Source organism: Macaca thibetana, chromosome 1 (genome assembly GCF_024542745.1).
Source record: "Macaca thibetana thibetana isolate TM-01 chromosome 1, ASM2454274v1, whole genome shotgun sequence".
Taxonomy (NCBI): domain Eukaryota; kingdom Metazoa; phylum Chordata; class Mammalia; order Primates; family Cercopithecidae; genus Macaca; species Macaca thibetana.
The window spans coordinates 154,907,738-154,933,505 of NC_065578.1; the positions used below are offsets into that span (position 1 = coordinate 154,907,738).

The following is a 25,768-nucleotide window of genomic DNA, read 5'->3' on the forward strand; positions in this document are numbered from 1 at the left end:
ATTCTCTAAGTGGTGCCTGTTCTAATTATAACCCCATCCAGCCAGAATGGGGAGTTGAGGGAGAAAGGCCTCTCCTAAGCTGCCTTGGAGCAAATTCTCTATCCTTCGGGTGTTCCCATCCCTGCCTCCTTATGTGCCCAGAGTTCTGTCTGGACTTGCCTGAGAAGGTTGCTGGATGATCTGTCCAGATGAGAAAAGCTTTCTCTGCGTGACAGCTTGCTGCCTTCTCCTCCTGGTGCCACAGTCACTTCCCACTGTCCCTCTCCATAAGTCAGGACAGTACCGTGATAGTGATGGAACAGGCCCTGCTCTCTGACCTCCAGGTCCTGCTCACTGACCTCCAGGCTGTCCTCTCTGACTTCCTGCCCCTGGCGCAGCCTGCCCCTGGCTACAGGCTGTCTTCAGGAGCCCCACCTTGCCTCTCTGGGCAGCTTCCTTGGAACAGGGAAGAGTAAGCACCAAGGCTCTGGAAGTGGAGGAGCCTTAAAGCCTAGGAGTCAGGAGGCAGGGGGAAATGTAAAGGAGTCAGGGCTAGAGACTGGGCTTTGAGCATGGCCCACTACGGCCCACGGGTGATTTCATGGATGCTGAAACAGTCAGGAAGCCCCAGAAGTGCCTGAGATGAGACTGAACCTCACTTCACCCTTTGCTGCTCGTCACATTCTCCCAAACCTGGTACCCCTACCCCAGGTGGCTGAAGCTGAACTCAGCTAGCCAGTACTCCCTAGCAAGGAGACTGGTTCTCTATGTGTCCTGGCTCCCCATGTGCTCTGCCTGCAGAGAGGCAGAGGTTGAAGCAATTTCCCGAGGACCTGGCTGCCTGGCAGCAGCTGGGTGTCTACCTTGAGAAGGATGGGGGGATCTCAGGAGGTCTGCCTATCACCCAAGGGCTTTTCAGGCTCCGGAATGGCACATGTGGGAATCCCGGTCTTGTTGGCTACAACATATTTCCCTTTCCTGACAAGTTCTAACAGCTAGTGATCCGGGTTCTTCTTGCTAGAGAAGAAAGGGCTGAGGTCAGAGAGGGGCACTCTCACTCAGGGTGACCAGCTCCTCGCCTCTCTGTGGACAACAGAGCATGAGAAAGTAAAGAGATGCAGTGGAGTGAGGTGATCAAAGTCTAAAATAGGAAGGAATTTTGTGTGCAATATCAGACTCTGGGAGCAGTTGACCTGGAGAGCCTGGGGGAGGGCCTGCCTAACAAGCTTTCAAAAAACAGGCGCGATTTCCACTGGACTGGGATAAGACGTGCCGGTTGAGTGGGGAAGACTGGCTTTAGTCCTGACATCGGATTGACTGTCTGGGTGAACTTCAACAGCCTTTTAACCTCTCTGAGAGATGAAAACGATGGCTTCAGAGGCCAGAAATAGAGATGCTTTGTAAAATAAAATTTTTTTAAAAAGCAAGTATTCTATAGCGTAAAGGCTAGGGACCAAAATAGATAACAGGATTCCCTGAACATCCCTAAGAGGGAGAAAGTATGTTAAAAATAGAAAAACCAAAATTCAGAAGAAAGAGACTCACAGAGCTAAACCAGGATGGGGACCCTGGGTCAGGCCAGCCACTTCGCTCCTCCTGGAACTTATTTTTGGTCTGACCACTCTGCCTTGTGTTTTGCAGAATCATGTGAGGGCCAACCAGGGAAGGTGGAGCAGATGAGCACACACAGGAGCCGTCTCCTCACCGCCGTCCCTCTCAGCATGGAACAGAGGCGGCCCTGGTCCCGGGCCCCGGAGGTGGACAGTCGCTCTGTGGTCCTGCTCTCAGTGGTCTGGGTGCTGCTGGCCCCCACAGCAGCTGGCATGCCTCAGTTCAGCACCTTCCACTCTGAGAATCGTGACTGGACCTTCAACCACTTGACCGTCCACCGAGGGACGGGGGCCGTCTATGTGGGGGCCATCAACCGGGTCTACAAGCTGACGGGCAACCTGACCATCCAGGTGGCTCATAAGACAGGGCCAGAAGAGGACAACAAGTCTTGTTACCCGCCCCTCATCGTGCAACCCTGCAGCGAAGTGCTCACCCTCACCAACAATGTCAACAAGCTGCTCATCATTGACTACTCTGAGAACCGTCTGCTGGCCTGTGGGAGCCTCTACCAGGGGGTCTGCAAGCTGCTGCGGCTGGATGACCTCTTCATCCTGGTGGAGCCGTCCCACAAGAAGGAGCACTACCTGTCCAGCGTCAACAAGACGGGCACCATGTATGGGGTGATTGTGCGCTCCGAGGGTGAGGACGGCAAGCTCTTCATCGGCACGGCCGTTGATGGGAAGCAGGATTACTTCCCGACCCTGTCCAGCCGGAAGCTGCCCCGAGACCCTGAGTCCTCAGCCATGCTCGACTATGAGCTACACAGCGATTTTGTCTCCTCTCTCATCAAGATCCCTTCAGACACCCTGGCTCTGGTCTCCCACTTTGACATCTTCTACATCTATGGCTTTGCTAGTGGGGGCTTTGTCTACTTTCTCACTGTCCAGCCCGAGACCCCCGAGGGTGTGGCCATCAACTCCGCTGGAGACCTCTTCTACACCTCACGCATCGTGCGGCTCTGCAAGGATGACCCCAAGTTCCATTCATATGTGTCCCTGCCTTTCGGCTGCACCCGGGCCGGGGTGGAATACCGCCTCCTGCAGGCTGCTTACCTGGCCAAGCCTGGGGACTCGCTGGCCCAGGCCTTCAATATCACCAGCCAGGACGATGTACTCTTCGCCATCTTCTCCAAAGGGCAGAAGCAGTATCACCACCCGCCCGATGACTCTGCCCTGTGTGCCTTCCCCATCCGGGCCATCAACTTGCAGATCAAGGAGCGCCTGCAGTCCTGCTACCAGGGCGAGGGCAACCTGGAGCTCAACTGGCTGCTGGGGAAGGACGTCCAGTGCACCAAGGCGGTAAGGAGGCACGCACCTCGCTCTGCTCCTGCTCTGTGACACAGGTTCCAACCTTCCTGTCCATGCCCTGGGGCACACCTGCTCCCACACCACCACGGGCCTGAAATGAAAGAGGTTTTCAGACTCAGGTTATCAGGTGGTAACCAATAACGCAGGGTCTTACGTACACCAGATACTTGGGATATGTGTGTTGATTTGTTATCATTTCAAATACATGTATTGAGTGCCTACATCACACCAGCTGCTACTGTAAATGCTGCAGGCTTCAGCTATGAACCATACAGCCCTACAAAGCTCACTGCCCTCAGGGAGATAACGTGCCAGCTGGGTGAGACAAATGAACACATAATATATGTTAGTTTGCCAAATGGGGATAATGGCTGTAGAGAAAAATAAACAGGGAAGGGGAAGAGGCAGTAACTGACAGGACTGACTCACTGAGAAAGTGGTGTCTAAGCAAAGACTGAGGATGAGAAGAAAGGGAGTCATGCAGGTGTCCAGAGAAAGCATTCCACAGAGAGAGAAAGGGTGAGGAGAATGTGCAAAGAATTCAGGGCATGCCTGGAGTGTCTGAGGAACAGTAAGGAGGCCACTGCAGCCAGATCAGAGTATGTGAGAGAAAGAGCAGCAGGTGATGGGGTCCATCAGAAGTAATGGGGGCCAGGTCATGTACACACAGAGCCATAGACCATTGTGGTTCCTAGTGAGGGAGTCAAGTGGAGATTGGAAATCTAAGTCAGAGGAGAGGGAAAGGAGTCTGGCTTGACCAATTGATGGAAAACTGGAGAAGAATCAAGAGTGTGGACAAAGGCAAAAGAGGAGGGGATGAAAAGCTGAGAATCCAGATCTGAGGAAAGCAGAAACAAGAAAATCAATGGCAAGCACTGCCCTGTCAGAGGCTCATGGTGCTGTCATCAAAGTATTCACGATCCACTCTTCCTTCCATCATTTATCCAGCCATCCAACCATCCATTCATTTATCCACCCATCCCTCCTCCATCCATCCCCTTTCCTTCCCTCCTTTTATTCTCCTATCCATCTATCCCTCCCTCCTCCTTAGCTCTCTCCCCCATGCATCTCTCTATCCATCCATCCATCCTTCCATCCATCCATCCATCCATCCATCCATCCATCCATCCATTCAGCCATTTACCCATCCCTCCATTCATCTGCCCCTGATCCTTCCCTTTATTCTTTCCTGCATCCCTTCATCCATCTATCTCTTTATCCACTCATCCTTCTTTTTTTCTCCCTTAATCTATGCCTCTATCTTTATCTATCCATCATCCATTTGTCTATCTAGCCCTCCATCTATCCATTCATCCCTCTCTTTATTCATCCACCATCATCCATCTACCCATCCCTCCATTCATTTACAAATAGTATTGAAGATCTTCTGAATGCCTGGCACTGTACTAGGCACTGGGGATGCAAACATAAAAAGACATGATTGGCTGGGCGCGGTGGCTCACACCTGTAATCCCAGCACTTTGGGAGGCTAAGGCGGGCAGATTGCTTGAGCTCAGGAGTTTGATACCAGCCTAGGAAACATGAAAAAACTCCATCTCTACAAAAAATCCAAAAATTAGCCCGGTGTGGTGATGTGCACCTGTAGTCCCAGCTACTCTGGAAGCCTGAGCATGGGAGGTGGAGGTTGCAGTGAGCCTAGATCGTGCTACTATACTCCAACCTGGGTGACAGAGTAAGACCCTGTCTCAGAAAAAAAAAAAAAAAGAAAAGAAAGACATGGTCACTACTCTCACAGATCTTATAATCTAGTAGGAGAGAGAGACACACACAGAGAGAGATACAGAGAGAGAGAGAGAGAGAGAGAGAGAGAGAGAGACAGCTGGCAACATAATGTAGCGGCTAAGAGTTTGAGCTTCTGAGACAAAAGCCAGACTTCAAATTCCATCTGTGTTTCTTCCTCCCTTCTTCAGAAGCACCTTATCATCTCTATATTCTCATCTGTGAGATGGGAATGATAATGCCTAGCTCATGGGATGATCAGATGAGATAATACATGGAGAGATTTGCACCATGCCTGGAAATGTTAGGTTTATCATTACACAGGGAGTTAACAGGGAGTGTGAGAAGTGCAAAAGTAGGTTTCTTATACACAGTGCTGAGGGCTCTGGATCTGCAGCCTAGAAAAAAATATATGAGACCAAGGGGCCCATATGGCTACTGAGTACTCTAAATTGAAGGTGCCTGCCATTGGGACCAAACACTAGTACTTGAAGCAAGAAAACATCATTCCAAGGCTACACTTCTATTCCTGTCATCATTTGCTTGGTGTGGTAGAAGAGTCATGGTTAAGGCTTTGAAGTAAAACAGATGGGGATTAAAAATCAGTCCTACCACTTACTACTTGTGTGACTTTGGCAAGTTATGTATCTGATCTGAGTTGTAAGTTTTTCGTCTTTAAAATAGAGATAATATTATCTTCTTTTGATGGTTAGTATGAGGATCAAATGGAAAATTTATGTAAAGTGCTTAGCACAATACCTGGAACATAATAAGCATTCAATAAATGGGCAGCTATGATTATTAATATTAATCACAGTAGTAAAGAGCCAGATATTTTCTGAGTTATCTTACTGTTGTAAAATGAGGAAGCTGGACTAGATAGTGTCTAGTTTTTTTTTTTGTTTGTTTGTTTTTACACCAAAATTATATGGCCACTGGCCTTAACTAATAGGGAGAAGTGGAGAGGAAATGTAACCCTCTGTAAGGGTTAAACGCTTGTAGAGTCCAGCCTAGTTCCCATAACCCAGTGAGGGCCTTGTCAGGAGGAAACTGCTGATTCCTGCCTGCTTCTGAGCAAGAGGAAAGAGGAAGATGACACTCTTCTCTGCTCCAGCGCAGAGAGACAAGCCTGGGCTAGTTACAAAAGGACAGGAAAGGCACTGGGAGAGAGGTGACAGTGAATGGGGCTGGGACCTTAGAGTGGAGAGCCCCTTGCCTCCACCCCTTCAGCACCACACCCTTCTGGTGCAGGGGCTGCAGAGGAATGGCCCCTTAAAGATCCCGACAGTCCAAAGGACCAAGACCCGGGGACCCAGAAATATTTTGGTGGCCTTAGAGGGGAATAAGGATAAATGAAAGAAGCTGTGGTCCCAGAGCTTGATTTTAACATGACTCTGGAATAACATGGAAATCTCAGATCAAAAATTTGAGCTCTGATCCCAGAAAAGGGAGAAAGAAGGGGGCTATCACTCATTGAATAGCAGCTATGTCCTAAAGGTTAAGCTTGGCAATTTAAGTGTTATCTCACTTGTTCCTCACAATGACCCCATAAAGCAAGAGTTATCACCCCCATTTTACAGATAAAAAAAACAAAGGCTCACAAAGACTAAGCAAGTTGCTCAGATCTCCACAGCTATAAGTGATAAAGTGGGGATTTGAATTTAGTTGGTCCATATTACTTCTTAGTCCAGGCTCTTTCTATGTAGCCCTTCTGTTTCCAAGGAAAGCCATACACCAAGCTCTCAACCATTGGAGCAAAAGTAAAGGCACATCAGGTGTTTGGAAATATCTGACAATATATTGAAAAAGAACTTGAAGAGAAAAGAAATTCTAGCCAATCCTAATGGCTTAGGCTGAGAATAAATTTTTTTTTTTAAATAGTTCTGGAGATTCTAGAATCAATAAGATGGTAGCAAAATCCAGAATTACTAGGTTTTTGCTTCTGTGTCATTTCTCAAAAGTTGACTTGGGCTATGCCTGTGCCCACACTCTGTGGCCTTACCAGCCCTGCAGAAAGTGGGAAAGAAATGGAAGCCATGAAATTAAGGACTTCTAGAGCTCAAAGGAAGCTTGACAATTACCTGGTCCAATACTTTTACTTTACAGATGAGAAAACTGAGGCTGAGACAGGGTACATGACATATGAAGGTCACACAGCTGGTTTCAGTAGAGAAAGGACTAAAATCTGGATCACTTTCTTCTTAGCCAGAGCAGTAGCTGCCTGGAGTGTAGGGATGAGATGAGGAAGAGAAGTACAAAATGTAAAATGTGTAGCTGATAACCCTGACCAGCCTTTCTAGGGAGCTAGAATTCCCATGGTTGGCTCCAGTGATGTGCTGGTAAATATTAAATAACTGGCTCTATGCAGGCAGGGGAGGGAAAGGAAAGCTCTGGTTTGTAGCCCCTGCCAATTGCCATGGTATAAATACACCTATCCTGGCTGATTTCAAGCATCATGGGATGTCACTTAATGCACAGTTATCCCCTGTGAGCTGGCTTCAGCACACCACAGCTTCACTCCCTTCCAGAGAAACTCATTCCTTCTGCTCTGTGAGGCTCCATATTATCCCACGTTCAAAAGTCATCTTAACCTAAAAATTTGTTTTCTTTCCTGAAGAATATACACACACGAGTGCAGCACCATCATTCCTACCAGTAGCAGGAGCAGCAGCTCTCTACAAAACACTACGGAACCACAAAAAATGAGCCTCTGCTCCCTTTGGGACTGAGAAGAGAAAGGAAGGGAAGTCCTTGGTTTTAAAAAAAAAAAAAAAAAATCACATGCCATAACTTATAAACCAATTATTCCAAAGAAATGAGGCTGTCAACGAGTGATGATGTGTCAGCCTGCTCTTCCCTGGTGAGGGTGAGAGGAGGCTGAAGGGAGCAGGGGGGCAGGCTGCTCTGCTGCTTTCTATGATTCCTACGACAGCCGTTTCCTTCCTCCTCTGGGATCCCTTCGCAGACCCAGAAGGAACAGCTGCCACAGGACGTGGGGCTCTTTCTGGCCCAGAGCCTGCAGCCTTTGCCACAGGATTCCACATTGTGCCATTAACTGGGGCATGTCAGAGCATCCATGCTGGCCCAGCCCCGTGCTGAGCACTGTGTACAGAATGCAAACCCCTCAGCAGCCCCTGCCTCAGGAAGCATTACAGTCTTTGTCTTTCATTCTTTTTTAGATGAGGGACCTAAGATCTTGAGATCTTAGAAATCATCAATTTAACGTTACCTTCAACAGCCCTACAGGAGGACCCTACTGGTCCAAGTTTTCACAACCCGTTAGTGGCAGAACAGGGAATAGGATCAAGATCTTCCTACTTTCTTTCCAGCAATTCTTTTTTTTTTTTTTTTTTTTTTTGAGACGGAGTCTGTTGCCCAGGTTGGAGTGCAGTGGCACGATCTCAGCTCACTGCAACCTCCGCCTCCCGGGTTTCACGAAATTCTCCTGCCTCACCCTCCCGAATAGCTGGGATTATAGGCACACACCACCACGTCCGGCTAATTTTTTGTATTTTTGGTAGAGACAGGGTTTCACTATGTTGGCCAGACTGGTCTCAAACTCCTGACCTCATGATCTACCTGCCTCAGCCTCCTAAAGTGCTGGGATTACAGGTGTGAGCCACCGTGCCTGGCCACAGTTTTTTTTTTTCACTTGCTCAAGGTGATCTTTCAAATGTGCTCCGGTCACTCCTGACAGACACATTATGGAGCCACACCACCACTCTCCTTAAAGGCTGGAAATACAAAGGACACCACCTCCAGAATTCTCTCTTAATTATATTTACCCAAACATTGTTGAAGATCTATAATGCACAATAGTGGAAATAGCTGGACAACTTAACACAAATCTTTTGCATGCATTATTTCATTTGTTCCTTCACGGTTCTATCAGAAAGGTGGGCAGGTATTATTCCAAAGGAAGAAACTGAGGCATATGTAGATTAACTTTTCCAAAGTGTAAGGTACTGTCCAATATTGTTATGACACTTCTGATCTCTTTCCAGTATGGAAAGATAGTAGGGAGCTAGAATTCCCATGGTTGGCTCCAGTGAGGTGCTGGTAAATATTAAACAACTGGATAGTTGAATGGCCTAAAATTTCTTATGCCCAAAGGGAGACCCTACAGCCCAAGAAACAAACAAGAAACCCTCTCTGGGCTGGTAGAAGTCCTGTAATGTTGCCTTTAGACTGATTATCCACTGAAGGAACTCTTGTCTGAAATAGAAAGATCCCCACAGAATGCCATGGTCCTGAGGGACATTAAAATAAATAGAAAGTGAGTTCAGGCATTTAGCTTGACAAATTGATCCTGGTTCTCCTGGCAGAAAGGTAGATGCAGGTGACTCCAGGTGAGTGGAAGGTTGCTGCCTGTTCTTTCGTCTGGCTTCATGAGAACCAACATGGAATTTGTGGGTAAGCTGGTGAGAAGATTTTGTCTGCAGCATGTGTTAGGGCCCCTGAACTCCCACGTCTGCCTCTCTGAGGCCTGGCGTCCTAAGACTGGAAGTTGGGGATATGGGTTGTGTAGAGACTCCACCAGGCCTCCACTGTTACTCACCCCAATTCCTTCCCCTTTCCTCCAGCCTGTCCCCATCGACGATAACTTCTGTGGACTGGACATCAATCAGCCACTGGGAGGCTCAACTCCAGTGGAGGGCCTGACCCTGTACACCACCAGCCGGGACCGCATGACCTCTGTGGCCTCCTACGTTTACAACGGCTACAGCGTGGTTTTTGTGGGGACTAAGAGTGGCAAGCTGAAAAAGGTAAGAGTCTAGGAGCTTAGATGCCCCAATGCCATTCAGCTCCTCCGTAGAAAGTCCCTCTTGGAAGGTAGCTATTGGTGGAGATTTAACTACAGGCAACTTTATTTTCTTGGGGAACGAAGGTGAAATGGGGAGGTAAGAAGGGGTTAATTTTGTGACTTAGCTTCTAACTACTTCCTCCAGCCATCAGTCATTGGGTATGTAAGGAATGCAAGCATGTTTCAATATTTCCCAAACTTTAAGAAAAAACTTTAAGAAGGTACATACATCTGCAAAAGCAAAAAAAAAAAAAATTGCTCTTCATTCCCAAATCAAGCAAAACTAAGTTTTTGGTTACGTACATTATAAATCTCCAACATCACAAACCCCTCCCTAGGACCTGTCAAGTTGATTATACTGGTCTTTGTTGAATTCAGAGAAGTTGGTTGAAGCAGATTACTGGTCCCAATTCTAAGACCTGGGGCAAACGGGTGCTGCTCTCTGATGGTATATGATGCCTGAAGAAAACGCCATTCTCCAGTCTTTCCTTTTCCTGCAATCACAGTCTCTTCCCTTCCCAGCTCCCCACCCAGATGTGAGCTGCCAGGTGGAAGTAGACATTTTACCTTGTGCCTCCTTGGGCACTTCTGCCAGCTGGAGGGCACAGGCTGTCTGGGGCTGGCAGCATGGGAGGCCTCTTGTGCAGCAAGCTGAAGCCAACAGCTTGTGCCTGCTTGTCTAGTGCCTAGGGTGCAGAGAGGGTGCACAATCTGGTTCATTATATGGGATTAGAGCAGCCACATTCTTTCCGGTCTCAGCTAATCCCTTTTTCCCATGCTTACCCTCCTGCCACCTTTCCCTGGTCCCAGCACCTGTGGATCAAGGAACATGCAAGACCTCACTGCCTCTCACCCTTTGATGTTGACATCACCCTGGAGCTCTTTCCTTATAATCCATTTAGAGCCTTGGGAGGGATGCGGTTTGGAAATGTGGAAGGAGGGTAACCTGGAGTGAGCCCAAGGAAGAATTTCCATGTTCTGCTTGTTCTGAATTACTGCCAGGGGAGGTGAGAAGAACTGGTCTGGGTTCACCTAGCAGTGCTAAACCCTCCAGGCTTCTTCTGGTTCCCATGATACCAAAGACATTTAACCATTTCCTCACTTGCTGTAGAGGTTCCTACATGTTCCTCTTTTGTGCCCTCCACTCTGCCTGGGACTAGAGACCCTAGGTTGGCTTTTCGGCACATGGAAGAGAGAAAGAATGTGGTCCTTGTGTTTGCTTTTTCAAAGTGGGAAGGGAAGGAGTTGCTCTGTGAAATTCTGCTAAGATTTAAAAGTGGCTTCTACCAGGAAGCAGTTTGGCTTGGAACCCTGAGGCTAGTTACTTCCCTGCTCAGCCAGAGTCACCACATCCAGTTGGACAAATTGTGCCTGGCCTAGGGGGATTGTGTTAAGGAGCCTAGTGGGAGTTGAAATCCAGCCTGAGCTCTCCCTGTCACATGATGTACCCTGTGGTATAAACATCTGCCCAGTGGGCCTTCTCTTACTAAGTCATCTGCCCATAGGGACCACCTTTTCCTAAATGGCACACAGGCTCTCTAAGGGCCAGCAGAAGCCACACAGGCTGGTGTGAGCACCTTTCCCCCACCTTCAGTCACTGCTCCAGGTCATGTGTGTCATTCTGTCTCCTTGATTCTCTTCAAAGTTCCATGAAAGGCAGGGGTCATGCTTTTTGGACTGTTCCCTTCTTCCCCTTTAATCACCTCACCAAGTGTTCACTCATGGGATAGGCTTCAAAACTGCTTTGAAAAATAGAACCATTCTTTAAGGAACCTTAGAGAGTGCCTGGCCCAATACTCTCATTATTTGACAGGGAAACTGAGGTCCAGAGAAGAAAATTGACTTGCCCAAGCATAGAGATCTAAGACAAGTTGCTTCTTGCCTTGACACCCAATTTGGCACCATTTTTACTTAAAGAAGCAGCTCTAGAGCCCAGGGAGGGAGACTGAGAACGATCTTCAGGTCCAGGCTTGCTACAGAGGTCAGCTAGGGGCTAGTGCGTTCACTCTCTTCAGATCTAGATGTGAATTAAGGAATCAGTGTATAATGAATGGATGGATGAGAAGTGAATAAAGGAAAAGGGACCCAACCAGACACAAAGGGACCTTGAGTTGCCTTTCCCATATCTCCATGCATCGCGCACGGCACACATGAGGGGCTGCTTGGCATCTTTCCAAGTCACACACCTGAGTTGGCCAAGTTCTCCTGGCCTTATTGAAACCCTGACGGACAAGTTGCTGTGGAGACAAGTCAGCAGGTTCAAGGGCAAAGCTGGGGGCGTGGTTACCCACAGCTTGTTCTGACCTGTGAGTTGGCTGCTTCTTCTCACTCTTTGCTTGGCCTTTCTTTGGCAGTTTCTATGAGCTCATGACACCCCTCCTTCCTCCTCTGTGCAGCTCACCCTTCTCTCCCACCCACGCTGCTTTGAGGTACTTGACATTCATATCCAGGCCCCTGCTGGCCTCCCATCTACCAGCTTACTTGTTCCCACCCCTCTCCAGAGAAATAACCCATGAAGAATTTATGGAATGTCCCCAGGAAACCCTACTATGGTCCAGGCCCCATAGCTCTTTCAACACAGGAAGGAAAATAAAGAAAAAAATAGCTAAGAGTTTGGAAAGGGAAGGGAAGGCGGGTGCGTCAGAACTACTCACTTCTCCCGGCGTCTGTCAGGCTGTCCAGCCCTCATCTACTGTGGCCTGTAGAAACAGGATGTCCCTGTATATGGAAGTTTAGAGGAAGCAGAGACTTGCTAGAAGCGATAGGACCACAGGGCACTCTTATGTGCTGTGTCACATAGCTGCTTATACACTGCTGCCTGCAAGATGCATAGAGAGCACCCTAGACAAGACCACTGCCTTCTGAGCTACAAACAAGTGGAAGGAAGAGACAGAATAAGGTTAAGTCCCCAAAACCTGTATGTGAGGATGGGTGCGGTGGCTCATGCCTGTAATCCCAGCACTTTGGGAGGCCAAGGCAGGTGGATCAGCTGTGGTCAGGAGCTCGAGACCAGCCTGGCCAACATGGTGAAACCTCGTCTCTACTAAAAATACAAAAATTAGCTGGGCATGGTGGCACCTGCCTGTAGTCCCACCCCCTCGGGAGGCTGAGAGGGGAGAATCACTTGAACCCAGGAGATGGAGGTTACAGTGAGCCAAGATCATGCTACTGCACTCCAGCCTGGGCAACAGAGTGAGACTCCATCTCAAAAACAAAACAAAACAAAACAACAACAACAAAAAAACAGGAGTTTGAGACCAGACTGACCAATGTGGTGAAATCCTGTCTCTACTAAAACTCTGAAAATTAGCTGGGCGTGGTGGCACACACCTGTAATCCCAGCTACTCAGGAGGCTGAGGCAGGAGAATTGCTTGAACCTGGGAGGTGGAGGTTGCAGTGAGCCTAGACCGTGCCACTGTACTCTAGCCTGGGTGACAGGGCAAGACTCTGTCCCCCGTCTCCCCCTAAAAAAACTATATGTGCAATGTTTGCATAAGCTAAGGGTCAGTGCATCACAGGTGATAAGAAGACATGCAAAGATTCACCATAAGGGTGGAATAATTCAAACAAAACAGCAACTGTAGTGTGATCAGTCTGCAAGGCTTTACTGAAAAGGAAGATTACCAGGGTCTGCTTATAGACTAGATGAGACAGATGAAGTGATGAGTTGAGGGAGAGAAGGGCATGCTAGACCTTGGGTGCCACACTGAGAAGGTACAAAGCACATGCAATGAAGGTCCAACATGCAGAGGAGTTTGGAAGACTTGGACAGATAAGAGGGGAGGGAGAGCCCCTGTGAGACTTTAAGCCCTAAGGAGATCAAGCGAAAAGGATCTTGGGATTTTAGTGAACCGTGAGGTTGACATGAGCCAACTGTGTGATATATTGCTTTAACAAAGTTAGTCTTCATCATGATAATAGAAGAACAGCTTCTGTGTCATGAGACATAGTGACTCCACTTTACCTTGAAGATAACATCACAAGAGGGTGTTAAGCAAACTCAAGTGCCAGATAAATAAGAGCTGAACGGATGTGGGAATCATGCTATGTGAAGGGGAAAAGAGTGAATAAAGCAGGACATAGAACAGCTGTCTTTAGATAACATAATTTACTGAGCACTTATTATATGTCACATGCTATTGAAGAGCTTTATATCTGTTAACTCATTTACTCTTTTACTCTATGAGGTAGGTGCTATCACCTCCATTTTAAAGATGAGGAAATGGAGGCCAAGAAAGATTAAAAAATAATAATAAAGCCACACAGTAAATAAAAAGGCAGAGCTAGGACTAGAACTGTGATTATCTGGTTTTACAATCTGCCGGCTTATCCATTAAGCTATGGAAGATGGAATTAGGCTTATTCAGTGTGACCCCAGAGGAAAGAATAGGGCCATTGGGTAGGCGTTACAGCACAGCAACTTTCCCCTTCATATAAGGAAAATGTTTTTTACGGCCAGACTGTCCCAGGATGGAAAGAGCTGACTCAGGAGGGAATGAGGTCCTAGTCAGTGGAAATATGCAAGCAGAGACTGGATGGTCACCAACCAGGGGTGCTGCCAAGGGGACCCCTGCATCAGATCTCACGGTCTTTTCAATGATGCTGCCACTATTTCTCTGGCTCTGTCAGCAAAGCATGTGATGAAGGAGTATGGGCTGAGGCAGAGAAGAGGAGCAGAAAAAGGAAAACCAAGGACCCCTGGGTGTGGACTTTGGAATGAGGCTGGTTTTGAGCCTGCCCTCAGAGTAGCAGAAAGCCCCTCAGGGTCAGGTGGGAGGAGCTCGGCACAGACATGGCAAAGCCTGGCCAGGATGATGAGGACAGGCAGTCCTGGGGCCAGATGCAGGGGAGGGAAAAGCAGGTTATCCTGGGGCCCGGGTCCAGTTCCTCATGACAGCATCCCTCCTGGTTAAGAATAGGCAGTGAGAGTCCAGATGATACAGACTGAGTGCGAACACCAAAGCAGATGGAGGAAGAGTGGCAACAGGAACTGGAAACTCATTTTACATGATTTTCCAGGTTTCAGGGCAGAGACAGGTGGCAAATCAAGCTCATGTCATGGGGCAAAAGAGGGAGGATGTCAAGCTGAGCAAGTGAAAGATGCCAGGACAATGGAAGGAAGGACTATCTTGGGTTCAGGGTGAAGTTCCTTTGGTTTCTTCCTTCCATTTGCAGCTGCTAAACTGCCACCTCAGCCCAGGTTTCACATCCCTGCAGGGCTCCTCACAGAAGCTGGAGGGTAGTGTTTTTCTGGGGCTCTCTAGCCTCTCAGTCCCAGGGACCTTAAACAACAGCAGGTGCTGCTGGCTCTCTTCTCCATCCCCATCAGAAACCTCTTTTGCTGCTCAAGCATTGTTACATGTCCTTTACCCTGTCCCTTCAACCACTGTGCATGGCACCCTCCTAGGCCCCACAGCATCTGGCAAGGGAGCAGCTGCTAAGGTGTCTGTCTCCCTTGAGATTCATAGATCCTTGAGGGCAGGGACCTTCCTTTTCACGTTCATCACCCCATCCCCACTGCCAGATACACATTAGGTGCTCATGAAAGTGATCTCAAATGTATTGGGTGCCTGTTCTATGCTAGACATCTATTTGTACTAATTGAAATAGAATCAGACACCAACAGTGACTCCTGTTGATGTGGCTGGTTGCAAAGAGGAAGGTATGATGTGTTGGGTAGGTCAGTGCCGGGAGGAGGAGGGTTGGCATGGCAGTGGCATGAGAAGTAAAGGAAACAGGACAACTTCTGGTGGGTAACAGGAAAGGAGTTTGTTTTCTGGTTAACAACATCTGGAAGAGGGTGGGGTGGTAATCTCAGAAATGTTGGCTAGAAGAAGGGGACACTGTTGCCTGGAGGGCCCCAGAATAGTACAGACAGCCATCTGCTTCACCTGGATCAGATGCAGGCTTGTGTATAGCAGGGAAGCAGGCAAGAATGCCCAGGGAACCACTGCTTCCTCCACCAGTCTCTGTCTGTATGACTCCTGGGATGTTTTTGCAAATCCCCAGAGACTTTCCAAGCTCTGGGGAGGGCCCCAGCCTATTCTGGCACTACCTTCTTTCCCATTAGCTAATGGTGGCCGATGAAATGCCTGTGAAATTCTTAAAGGAAAATTCTTTCTGCCTCTCCCTAAGGGACATACCAACCCAAGGTCTCCAGTCCCTGGCCCACAGGAAGCCCTGACGTCCCAATTCTATTCTTCTCTTTGTAATCACACAAACGATTTACTAAGCAAAGCCAGGAAAACTGTGAGCTTCTTGCAGTAGCAGCTTAGGCGTTGGAAAGAATCCATCAGGAGCACCAAAGTATTAACTCTCCTCAGCCCTGGGGTTAGTACTCGGTTATTCGATAACACTGACTGTTTATAAGATACGTTTCCATGGTTCTTTTCATCTTCCTCAAATATTTCAACTGAGGGTACTGATCGCCACTGCATTTTTACCCCATTTTACAGATGTAGGAAACTGAGCTGTAGCAATACTAAATGTCTTGCCCAAGGTTATATGCTCACCCCCACCCTCCAATGCCAATATTGACATTGGCGTTTAGACTTTCTCCCCAAACACACTAACCTGTTACTTGGCTCCTCTCGTGGGGTGGAGTTGCCTTGGCGGACGGAAGGCCAAGTTGGATGAAAAGCTGAGAAACATGCCTTTCTCTCTGTGCCAGCCCCACCAAACAATAGCCACTCATTCCTCTGAGTGGAAATGATTCACTTGTCTCTCTGTATGAACCCTTGATTGAGTAAACAGCCGGAGCTGCAGGTCCACATCTAAGAGACTTAGTGGCTCTCCTGGGACCTGAGACCGCCCATCCGATACCCTAACTCTCCCAGGTGTCTCAGCAATGCTGGACACTGGGGTGGTGGGGAGTAGAGACCCTCTCCCCTTCCTCAGAGCCTGCACGGAAGGGGTGGGGTGGTGGTTCAGGGAGCTCACCACCACATCCCTAGTAATGAGTTTGGCTCCCTGCCCGGGCTCCTGCCGCCAAGCTTGCTGTTTGTTTTGTTGTTTTATAGGCCTCTTGGGTCCCCAGAACTGGTCTTCTGAAAGCTGGGAAAGGCTGCATTTGGTTGGCACAAGAACGGGGCATATTTACAGAATGCCCCACTCCCACCCCCCTCGACACACACACTCCGGCCAGCACATCTCCTTGCTTGACCATGGCAGGTGTAGACAGGCGATGTCGGCTCTACCCAGAGCCCCAGCAGACCCCAGGGAAGGAGGTCCTGATCTCCCAGAGTCATTCTGAAAGGGGAGAAACTAAAGACTCTTTATTTTTTGTACTTTTTTGTGTAGTTTCTAATATACTTCAATCTTGGACGATTCTTGTATGAGGCATCAGGCTGTGTATTCAGCTGGCTGTTTTGCAGTCTTAACAGTGAGCTCCTGCAGCTCAGGGCTTTATTGCAGAGCAGGTGAAACACAGAAAACTGTGTTTTGGGGACAGGGGGGATGGGCGTAATGATTCAAGCTTGCAGAATCCAGGTGACCTAAATAGGCTAGGCAAAATTTTCAAGAGGCCAAGGTGCTGGTGTTTACAGAGGTCCTGTCTTTAGGAAAATACAGACTCTTCTATGCCATTAATCCTTGCCTGTCTGTGGATTTGGAACATGGACATAGATCTCTGAGTTGGAAGGGACTTACAAAGACCACCTGGTCCACTCTCCTACCTTCAAGTAGGGACCAATTTGCATAACAAAGAGTATAGGGGCTTAGGAGAGATCCAGTCCTGACTCCATCCTACTAGCTGTGTGACCTCTGAGCTTTAATTTCCTCAATGTAAAATGAGGACAAGTCTGGTACCTGCATCATAAGATTACAGTAAGGATTAAATGACATAATTCATTATTGACCTGATATTTATTGAATATGTACTGTGTGCCAGGAGCTTGGTATAAAGCAGTAGAAAACAAAACTGTCAAAAATGCCTGCCCTGCTCAGGTATGGTGGCTCACACCTGTAATCCCAGCACTTTGGGAGGCCGAGGCGATCTCATCACCTGAGGTCAGGAGTTCGAGACCATCCTGGCCAACATGGTGAAACTCCATCTCTACTAAAAATACAAAAATTATCTCGACATGGTGGTGTGTGCCTGTAATCTCAGCTACTCAGGAGGCTGAGGTGGGGGAATCGCTTGAACTTAGGAGGCAGAGGTTGCAGTGAGCCCAGATTGCGTCACTGCACTCCAGGCTGGGGGACAGAGAGAGACTCCATCTCAAAAAGAAAAAAAAAAAAAATGCTTGCCCTGATGGAAATTATATCTTAATGTGGGAAGTCAGACAAACTAACATAAGTAAGCATAATATATAGTATGTTTAGTGGGTGATAAGTGCTAAGGAAAAAATAGATTACAAAGAAATAATTCATGGAAAGGATAGAGTGCAGAGCTTGGGCACATGGGCATATGTGCACTTAAATATTGCTACAATTGTGGCTTAACTTGTGAACCTCTACTTTTTTTTTTTCCTGTGGAGTGGGGTAGTAATAAACACTTTGCATATTTGTTGTAAGGATTAAATAAAATCATGTGTAAAAAGTGCTTAATGTAGTGCTTGGCCTGAAAGTGCTTTCTATTATTACTGCTATCTTTGAGGCTTCCCCCAAACCCCACTTCTTCCCTGGCTCCTTGGGGTAGTGAAGCTGTCAGATCAGGCTCCTTTTCAGTGACATGTTTGCAAGGTCAGATGGAGGAAGAGAATCCTGTCCCCTACTCCTAGCCCTGAGTCATGGGAAAAAATACTTAGAAAACGGGACCAGCTGAGCCGAACTAATCTAATCCTGCTGGACTTTGGCATCCAGTTGCATTAGTCACCAGTGAGAGGTTTCACAGTCTCATATCACCAAACAATATGTACTGACCCCCTCCCCAGGGTGGGGCTGAAGGAAGTGTCAGTTGCCCAGTTGCAGTTTCGCAGAATTAACTAAAACAGGCCCATTCTCCCCCTTTGCATGTCTCCACACCAACCACAATATCCTGTGCTGCACAGCTCTGCCTTGGATGAACTGTGTGACCTGAGGGGACCTCAGTTTACTCATCTGGGTCACCCATGCCTGCCTGGCAAGATTGCTATGCCTATCAGACATGGAGGATACATAACATCTAACACAGATCTTGACGTAGGAGATGCTTAATAAATGGCAGTCATTGCTGCTACCATCTCTGTTACTGCTAGAGTGACTCCTCCTGCTAGTATTACTACTACCACTCCTGTACTATTACCATGTTTTTCTGCCACAGTCCCAAATTCTCTTTGATTCTATTAGTTCATTAATCCCATCTAATTTTCAGATGATCAAGAAGGATTGGAGGCCAGGCGCCGTGGCTCACGCCTGTAATCCCAGCACTTTGGGAGGCCAAGGCAGGCAGATTGCCTGAGGTCAGGAGTTCGAGACCAGCCTGGCCAGCATGGTGAAACCTCATCTATACTAAAAACACAAAAACAAATTAGCCAGGCCTGGTGGTGGGCGCCTGTAATCCCAGCTACTTGGGAAGCTGAGGCAGGAGAATCGCTTGAACCCGGGAGGTGGAGGTTGTAGGGAGCCGAGATCATGCCACTGCAAACCAGCTTAGGTCACAGAGCAAGACCGGTCTCAAAAAAAAGAAAAGAAGGATTGGGATATTTCATTACTCTGTTGCAGATGGTGATTCTGAAATTCAGAGATTATGGACTAACTTGGGGTTGACTTGTAAATCAAGGGAAGATGTGGAAGTTGGAACCAGAATGACAAATACTTCAGGGTGGAGATGGGCCCAGCATATACCTAAGTCACTTGTGTAGCCCAAGATGATCAAGCTAAGAGCTTATGGCTACTTTAACATCTCTTTCCTTCTTGCTAACATGTGCCCCTCTGTCCAGGGAAGCAGGAAATATATGGAGATGAATGTGGTGAAAATGAATCTGGAGCTCTGGCCTTCTGAGTCTCTTCCTGTGGTTCTACCCTTCTCCTGGCCTCAGCCTCCAGAAGGGTTTCTAGCTCCAAGGCAGGAAAGAGGTTCAGGAGCTGGTGCCATTGGGTTGTCCCAATCAGCCATCCCTGTCCTGGTTTCTATGGCAAAGGTTGAGTGTCCCCAGCTAATCTGGAAGGAGAAATGGCATCAACAGGCTTTAATAACAAATCTGGAATTCCCACGCTTGACAATTCAGGGGAAGAGGCTGAGGAATTGGGGTTAAGGCCCCCAGAGGATAAGATTGACACTATCAAGCAAGATCAAGAGTCTTCCCTTGAATGTGTATCATAGACTTCGTAGCCGGAGGGGACCTCAGGAAACTGATCTGGTCACTGACTTTGGACAAGTAAGATGTGTATTGTTCTATTTTATGAATGAGAAAGCTGAGGCCTAGAAAGGTGGAGTGATCTGCGGAAACTCACCCAGGTTCTTCCCGCAGAGGCAAGAACAGAACCCAGGTTTTTGAATTCCAATTTTTGGGCCCTTCTCGATATTATTTTAAAGGACATTTTCTTTTCTTTTCTTTTCTTTTTCTTTTCTTTTTCTTTTTTTTTCTTTTTGAGACAGAGTCTTGCTCTGTCGCCAGGCTGGAGCGTGGCATGATCTTGGTTCACTACAACCTCTGACTGCCTCATTCAAGCGATTCTCCTGACTCAGCCTCCCAAGTAGCTCGGATTACAGGCACGCGCTACCACGCCCAGTTAATTTTTGTATTTTTAGTAGAACGGGGTTTCACCATGTTGGCCAGGACGGTCTTGATCTCCTGACCTCATGATCTGCCCACCTTGGCCTCCCAAAGTGCTGGGATTACAGGCATGAGCCACTGCGCCCGGCCTGAAGAACATTCTGCGCAGAACATCAGACTGACCTCGGCCTCTTTAGCATGCAGGCATTTTCTATGCAGAGCTTAAAATTGATCTAGGGATTTTTTCCCTGGAGCAAGAGTCCAGCTGAGCTTCGCGTACCAGGCCTGACCATACAACCTTGATCTATGGTGACCGGCAACTCTGAGCCCTCACTCCACATGGTAAGTCTTGGGAATCTTACCAGAACCTGCCCAGCAGGGAGACCTACTTAACTTCTTGCCTCAGAGCTAAGAAGTTTTGACAAATCAGAAGAACACTGAATTGGGACCCTCAAGTCTTACATGTTAGTCCTCTCTCTAGGAATGCCACATTTTTGGATGGGGATAGGCATAAGGGATCCACTATAAATTAAGCACTTACTGTATGCTAAGCCCTGGGCTAAGTGTTTTGTTTTGTTTCAGTTAAACCTCATTAACCCTGGAAATTGTAAAAATCATTAGTCTTATTTCCATTTACATATAACAAGCTGAGGCTCAACAAAATAAGTAACTTGGCAGAGTCACACTGCTACTAATTGGAGAGCTGGGATTTGAATCCAGAGCTCTCTGACTCCAGATCTGTGCTTTTAACCACTAGCTTTTTAGCATTCAATTGAACTTCTCTACGCTTCCATTCGTCCACTCATAGCCTACCACTTGCCTGATGGAGAGCTGCAAGAAGATGCATGAGAGGAGGGGGAAGGGCCACCTCTTTGCACTCTTTTGAGTGAAGGTGCCCTGGAAACTCGGGACATGGCAGCTGTCACCTTGGCACACGCTGTCTTGCTTGTGTCCCTCTCCTCAGGCCTCCTCCTCCACCTCCCCACCCCTCTCAGCCTGGGTCACAATGCACAGGGTGGCAGCCTTTTGTGCCACACACAGTCCCCAGCTGACTCCCCTTTCTCCAGGCATCACTGTTTGCCATGAGCTTTCTGAAGGAGAGACAAAGGAGTGTTGCTGACAAGGCCAAAAGCTGCTGGGTAAAGCGTGGGGCCAGGGCCCATCACCCATGCATCCCTCGGAGCCCCCGGGCTCTTCTTCAAAGACATTGTCTGGGATCTTTTGTGTGCCAGTCATACCCATTCAGAGCTGGCCAGGCAAAGGTTTCAGTGGGGAGAAGGAGAACACTGAGAAATGGAGTCATTTTGATCTGGCAAAATTGGAAGAGACATTAATGCAATAGTTAACAGCAGACCACTGCTGGGGGGATGGGCCCAAATGCTTGTTCTCTGTTTATGGGGCTTATGCAATTCCATCAATATTGATGCCTGATGCCTTTGATTCTGACACTAATCATTGCTATGAATTAAATTTGCAGCCATATAATTAGGATTGCTATTAATAGGGCCCTGAGCTAAGCACTCCAATGCGGAGTGTCTTTTTCTTGATAGAAAATGGCATCCTTGGAACTCTGCTAATGGGGCGCACCTGGGATTTGCCAAGAATGATGTGAAAATTATACATTCTATATTTGTATTGGGTCTTTTACTGAAATACCAGCAAGCAAAGGTGAGGCTGGAGGGAGGGTTCTCTCCTACCCAGTGCTGTGGGCAGCAATTAGGTGTCTCTGCTGCTCTTTAAAGTCTTTAGGAAAGAATATGCCAGAGCCAATATTGGTCACTCATGGCCAAGCTTCAGACAGCTCATAGCCAGGAAGTTCTGCTTTATGTCTAATCTAATGGGAGTCAGTTTAGGCTAAGACACTAGCCAACTAAGGAAAGAGGGATTTTCCTCATACCCTAAGCTTGTTTGAAAGAGGCTGAGCCAAACTCCTATTGATGGGCCCAGTTGGGCCTCGTTTCTAGGTGGATGATTGGGCAAGACCCCTACTGACAACTGATTTCAAGGGTCCCCATCCAGAGAGCTCCCTGGGCCACAGAGAACCCGTTCACTTCACACACAAGGATTAGCTCTCTTTCATGTTGAGATTCTTTTCCAGGTAAATTTGCAGCACATTTAGTCACTGGGAAACCCAGTATTTTCCTGCAATTAGCCCCCAGTTCAGCTTCGGTGACTGTCAATGCCCCATTCACCCTCAGCCTGAGTAATCACGTGTCATCGTGCCCAAGGGTTATCTAACCCTTTTCCAACAATGGCACATGTGGTGACCTCCCTTTATCACTTAGAATAATAATTTGTACCAGTTGGCACAAGGGATGCATTAGTCCCTGCTCTTTTGATCTTCATACTGAAAATAATTTTTCTTCTAAACCATCATTTATCGATTTTTTTTCTTTCATAGTTTTATATCATTGAGAGAAGACAATGGTTTGAGTTCAAGTCCTAACTCTACTGTTTACTAAGTACGTGACCTTGGCCAAGTTATTTAACCTCTTGGCAATTCAGAGTTGAGAGTTCTTGTCTTTAAAACGGGGATACTACTACCTACTTCAGAAAGATTATAATAAGGTTCAATAAGCTTCTAAATCTCTTAGCACAGGTCTAGTACACCTAATAAGATTCCCTGCCCTCCCTTTTTTCTTTCTCCTCACATATACCCAGATACAGAGGAGAAAAGAGATAGCTTTCTTTTCCAACATCTACCCCGGCCCTTGCCACCCATTTTCTGAGTACCACTTTATTTTCCACCCATTCTCAGGGACAACACACATAAAATTAATTTCTCCAAAGCAAATGGCGCAGTGGAATCCGAATTCCAAATGCCTCCAGTCTTTTTCTCCCCACGCACTGCAAGGGTGAACAGGAGCTTCTTGCCCCCACTGCCATGGTTTCTGCTGTTACTCTTTCTTCTCAGTTAACCCAGGGTCTTAGGTGGACTGAGTTCATTCTCCTGTTCAATTCTCAGGACCCCACCACAAACTCACAGGTGTTCAGCACCTCCATGATAGGGAGAAAGGAGAAAGAGCATCTCAGCACCACCCAAAACCAAGGCTACTTGAACACAGGATTTGCATTCACTTCTGTCCTCTGCCCCAAAAATACACTGTACATTTACCCACTTTGTGTAAGTGCATGCTTAAAGTCAAGTGTGTGGCTAGAAAGCAATTGGCTAATGGTCAATATTAGCAGAGAACAATTTTTTTTTTTTTTTTACATAAAACCCTAGGAAACAGTGTATTCGGTTGAGTCCTCAAGTACCTGAATTTTTTATTAATTACCAAACAGGTATTTTACTTTTCAAAACTGAAGTTGGGCAGGGATGGGATTCCTGTTGGGTGATTGTTGGTGTTGGTGTTGTTTTGGTTCCTACTAAATAGAAAACATTAATCAGTTCCTTCAATATTGGAAATGTGCCTGCTGTTGGGCAAGTTCATGGTTACTCATAGATGCATTCAGTCATATGCCCAACATAACTATACTCGCTCCCTTCAGTTATCTTGTCGCTAGCAAGATCTTGTATGGTACAACCAAACCCCAAAATTAGACTCCCCCATGAGGCCATATAATGTACCCACCACCTCCCTTGTACCTTCAGTCTTTCCAATAGTCTAATGGCTGCCCCTCTTGAAGCTGTAAAATGTTTGGTAATTTCAGTCTCAGACAGATTGGTGGTATCCCCAGAGGAATGGTCATAGACAGAGAAGTGAAGGAAAAAATATGCCCAACCTCCCCCCACCATCAAATCAAAGAAATAAAAAAACTGTCTCCTTGGTGCCTCCCCAGTATTTATGTCTGAGCTCAGCAGACACCCCTGGGCTGCAGCCTGTCTGTGTATTAGCATTAGTCCATTACACTTTTTATGATGCATGTTACCCACCCCTAACTCCCCCAGAGGAACATTTTATAACTGTCCTTTTCATTTCTGGATAAAGCTTCACAGAATGGCAGATGCCTGAATCTCCCCACTCTTTGGGGAGCTATTTGTAGGCAGCCTGTCCCAGGCCATAAACAATGGGAGATAAACCACAGCCACTGACAGTAAATGCAGCCAAGGCCATGGAGGTGCAAAAAGTAGGGGGCGGGATAAGCTTGGTGGAGTCTTGTACAAGCACAGTGCCTGGTGGGTCTGTGGGTCTCCCCTACTCACAGAAGGAGAGTCAAGAGACTGGGGCTGAAGAGGTTGCCACCCTCCCAGATCTCCACAAAAGCTCGAGGGAAATCTTACCGCTCTCCCTCATGCCTGTCTCTCCCAGTGAAGCCATGCATCCCTTAACTGTGATCAGAACCAGTCAACTTTCCAATCAGAAGAAGGTTCACTTTGGCATCATTTTCTACTGCCAGCTCATGCTGCTACCTAGATTACTACATGCCACTCATCTCCCACAGATGCTTCTAGATCTTGGAGCAACTTCTTGGAAGTTTCTCTGCCTTCTCCCACTCACTCTTCTTGTGACACCCACTCCTACCTCTTCCTCCTCCACTCTCCAATGCTCTTCTTCTCCCTTCTTGCCAAGTTCGAGTCTTACCAATCCATCACCACTACTTCTGGCTGATTAAAACTTCAGCGTGGACTCTGGTGGCCGTGGTGGTGATACTTATTTATAGCACCTTTTGAGCTGTACCCACAAGCAAGTCACATAGGACACTGCAGGAAACAGCACCTTGGGCCGGCTTTGCTCCAGAAAAGATGCCCTTGGGAAAATAAAAACAAATTCTGAATGAATACTACAACAGTGGAGATTTCTGATTCTTCCTACACACACGAAACAGCAATTGAAAGCAAAGAAGGAGATGGAAGGGCTGGGAGATGGAGAAGGACAGCAGCAAAGCCCTGAATAGTTAGTGCGTGGCGGGGTTTTGTTTCTCATCTGCCCCATCTTGGTGGCAGGATGTATAGATAGGATAGAGGTAATGGTGTTCTTTTTCTTTTCCTTAGTTGGTTTTGGACTCCACATCAGATGGAGACATGTAGATGAAAGTGGTGTGCATTTAAAATGTATGTACACATCAGACTGCTGGAGATAGTAGCTATTATACTGCATGTATTTTTTTTTTTTCAGTAAGCTGTTAAATTATTTATTGGGCACTGAGCTTTAATCTCATAAACCTGCCTTCAGGCCTCAGGCACCGGCAGCCTGAGCACTGCATAAAACACATACGTCGGGCGGGCTGCATGGAGCACTCCGGTGACTCTAGGTAGTGATTGTTCATTTTCACTCAGCCTTTTCCCTCAGATCAGCTCATTAACAGCAGGCAGACCCTATGAAGAGCCTTCTAGTTTTCCCATCACTGTGAACTTGGAAATTGATTTGCATCTAGTAGCAGACAGGGGCCCCCAACCTGAGCACAAAGTACCAGGGGAACTGTGGCAAGAGGCTGTTCTCACAGTCTCTTTCCTTGGCTGAGGGATCGGCCTAAAAAGATGGAGTAAATGACTCCAGGATTACAAACCATTGCTGGATTGTCCAGAGCTATGCGCCCTAAGCTATGAACCCCCTTAACTTCCCACTCCCAGAACTCATGGGTGACTGATCCTGGACAAGTGTTTTTTATTTAAAAATTTAAAAATAAATTTTAAATAAAATTTTTAGTTATTTTACATTAAAAAATTTTTTTAGAGACAGGTCCCACTCTGTCACTCCAGCTGCAGTACAGTTGTGCAATCATAGCTCACTACAGCCTCCATCTC

The 25,768-nt window shown here is 47.3% G+C and overlaps 1 protein-coding gene across 1 annotated transcript in view; it reads left to right on the plus strand.

Moving 5' to 3' along the window:
• The window catches only part of PLXNA2 (plexin A2), a 222,696-nt gene that overhangs the window by 24,199 nt on the left and 172,729 nt on the right, over positions 1-25,768 (plus strand). Inside the window, exons 2-3 of the mRNA XM_050781525.1 lie at positions 1,621-2,888; positions 9,221-9,403. Coding sequence (XP_050637482.1) covers positions 1,656-2,888; positions 9,221-9,403 — 1,416 coding nt within the window. The 5' untranslated portion in view covers positions 1,621-1,655. The remainder of the gene's footprint in view (positions 1-1,620; positions 2,889-9,220; positions 9,404-25,768) is intronic.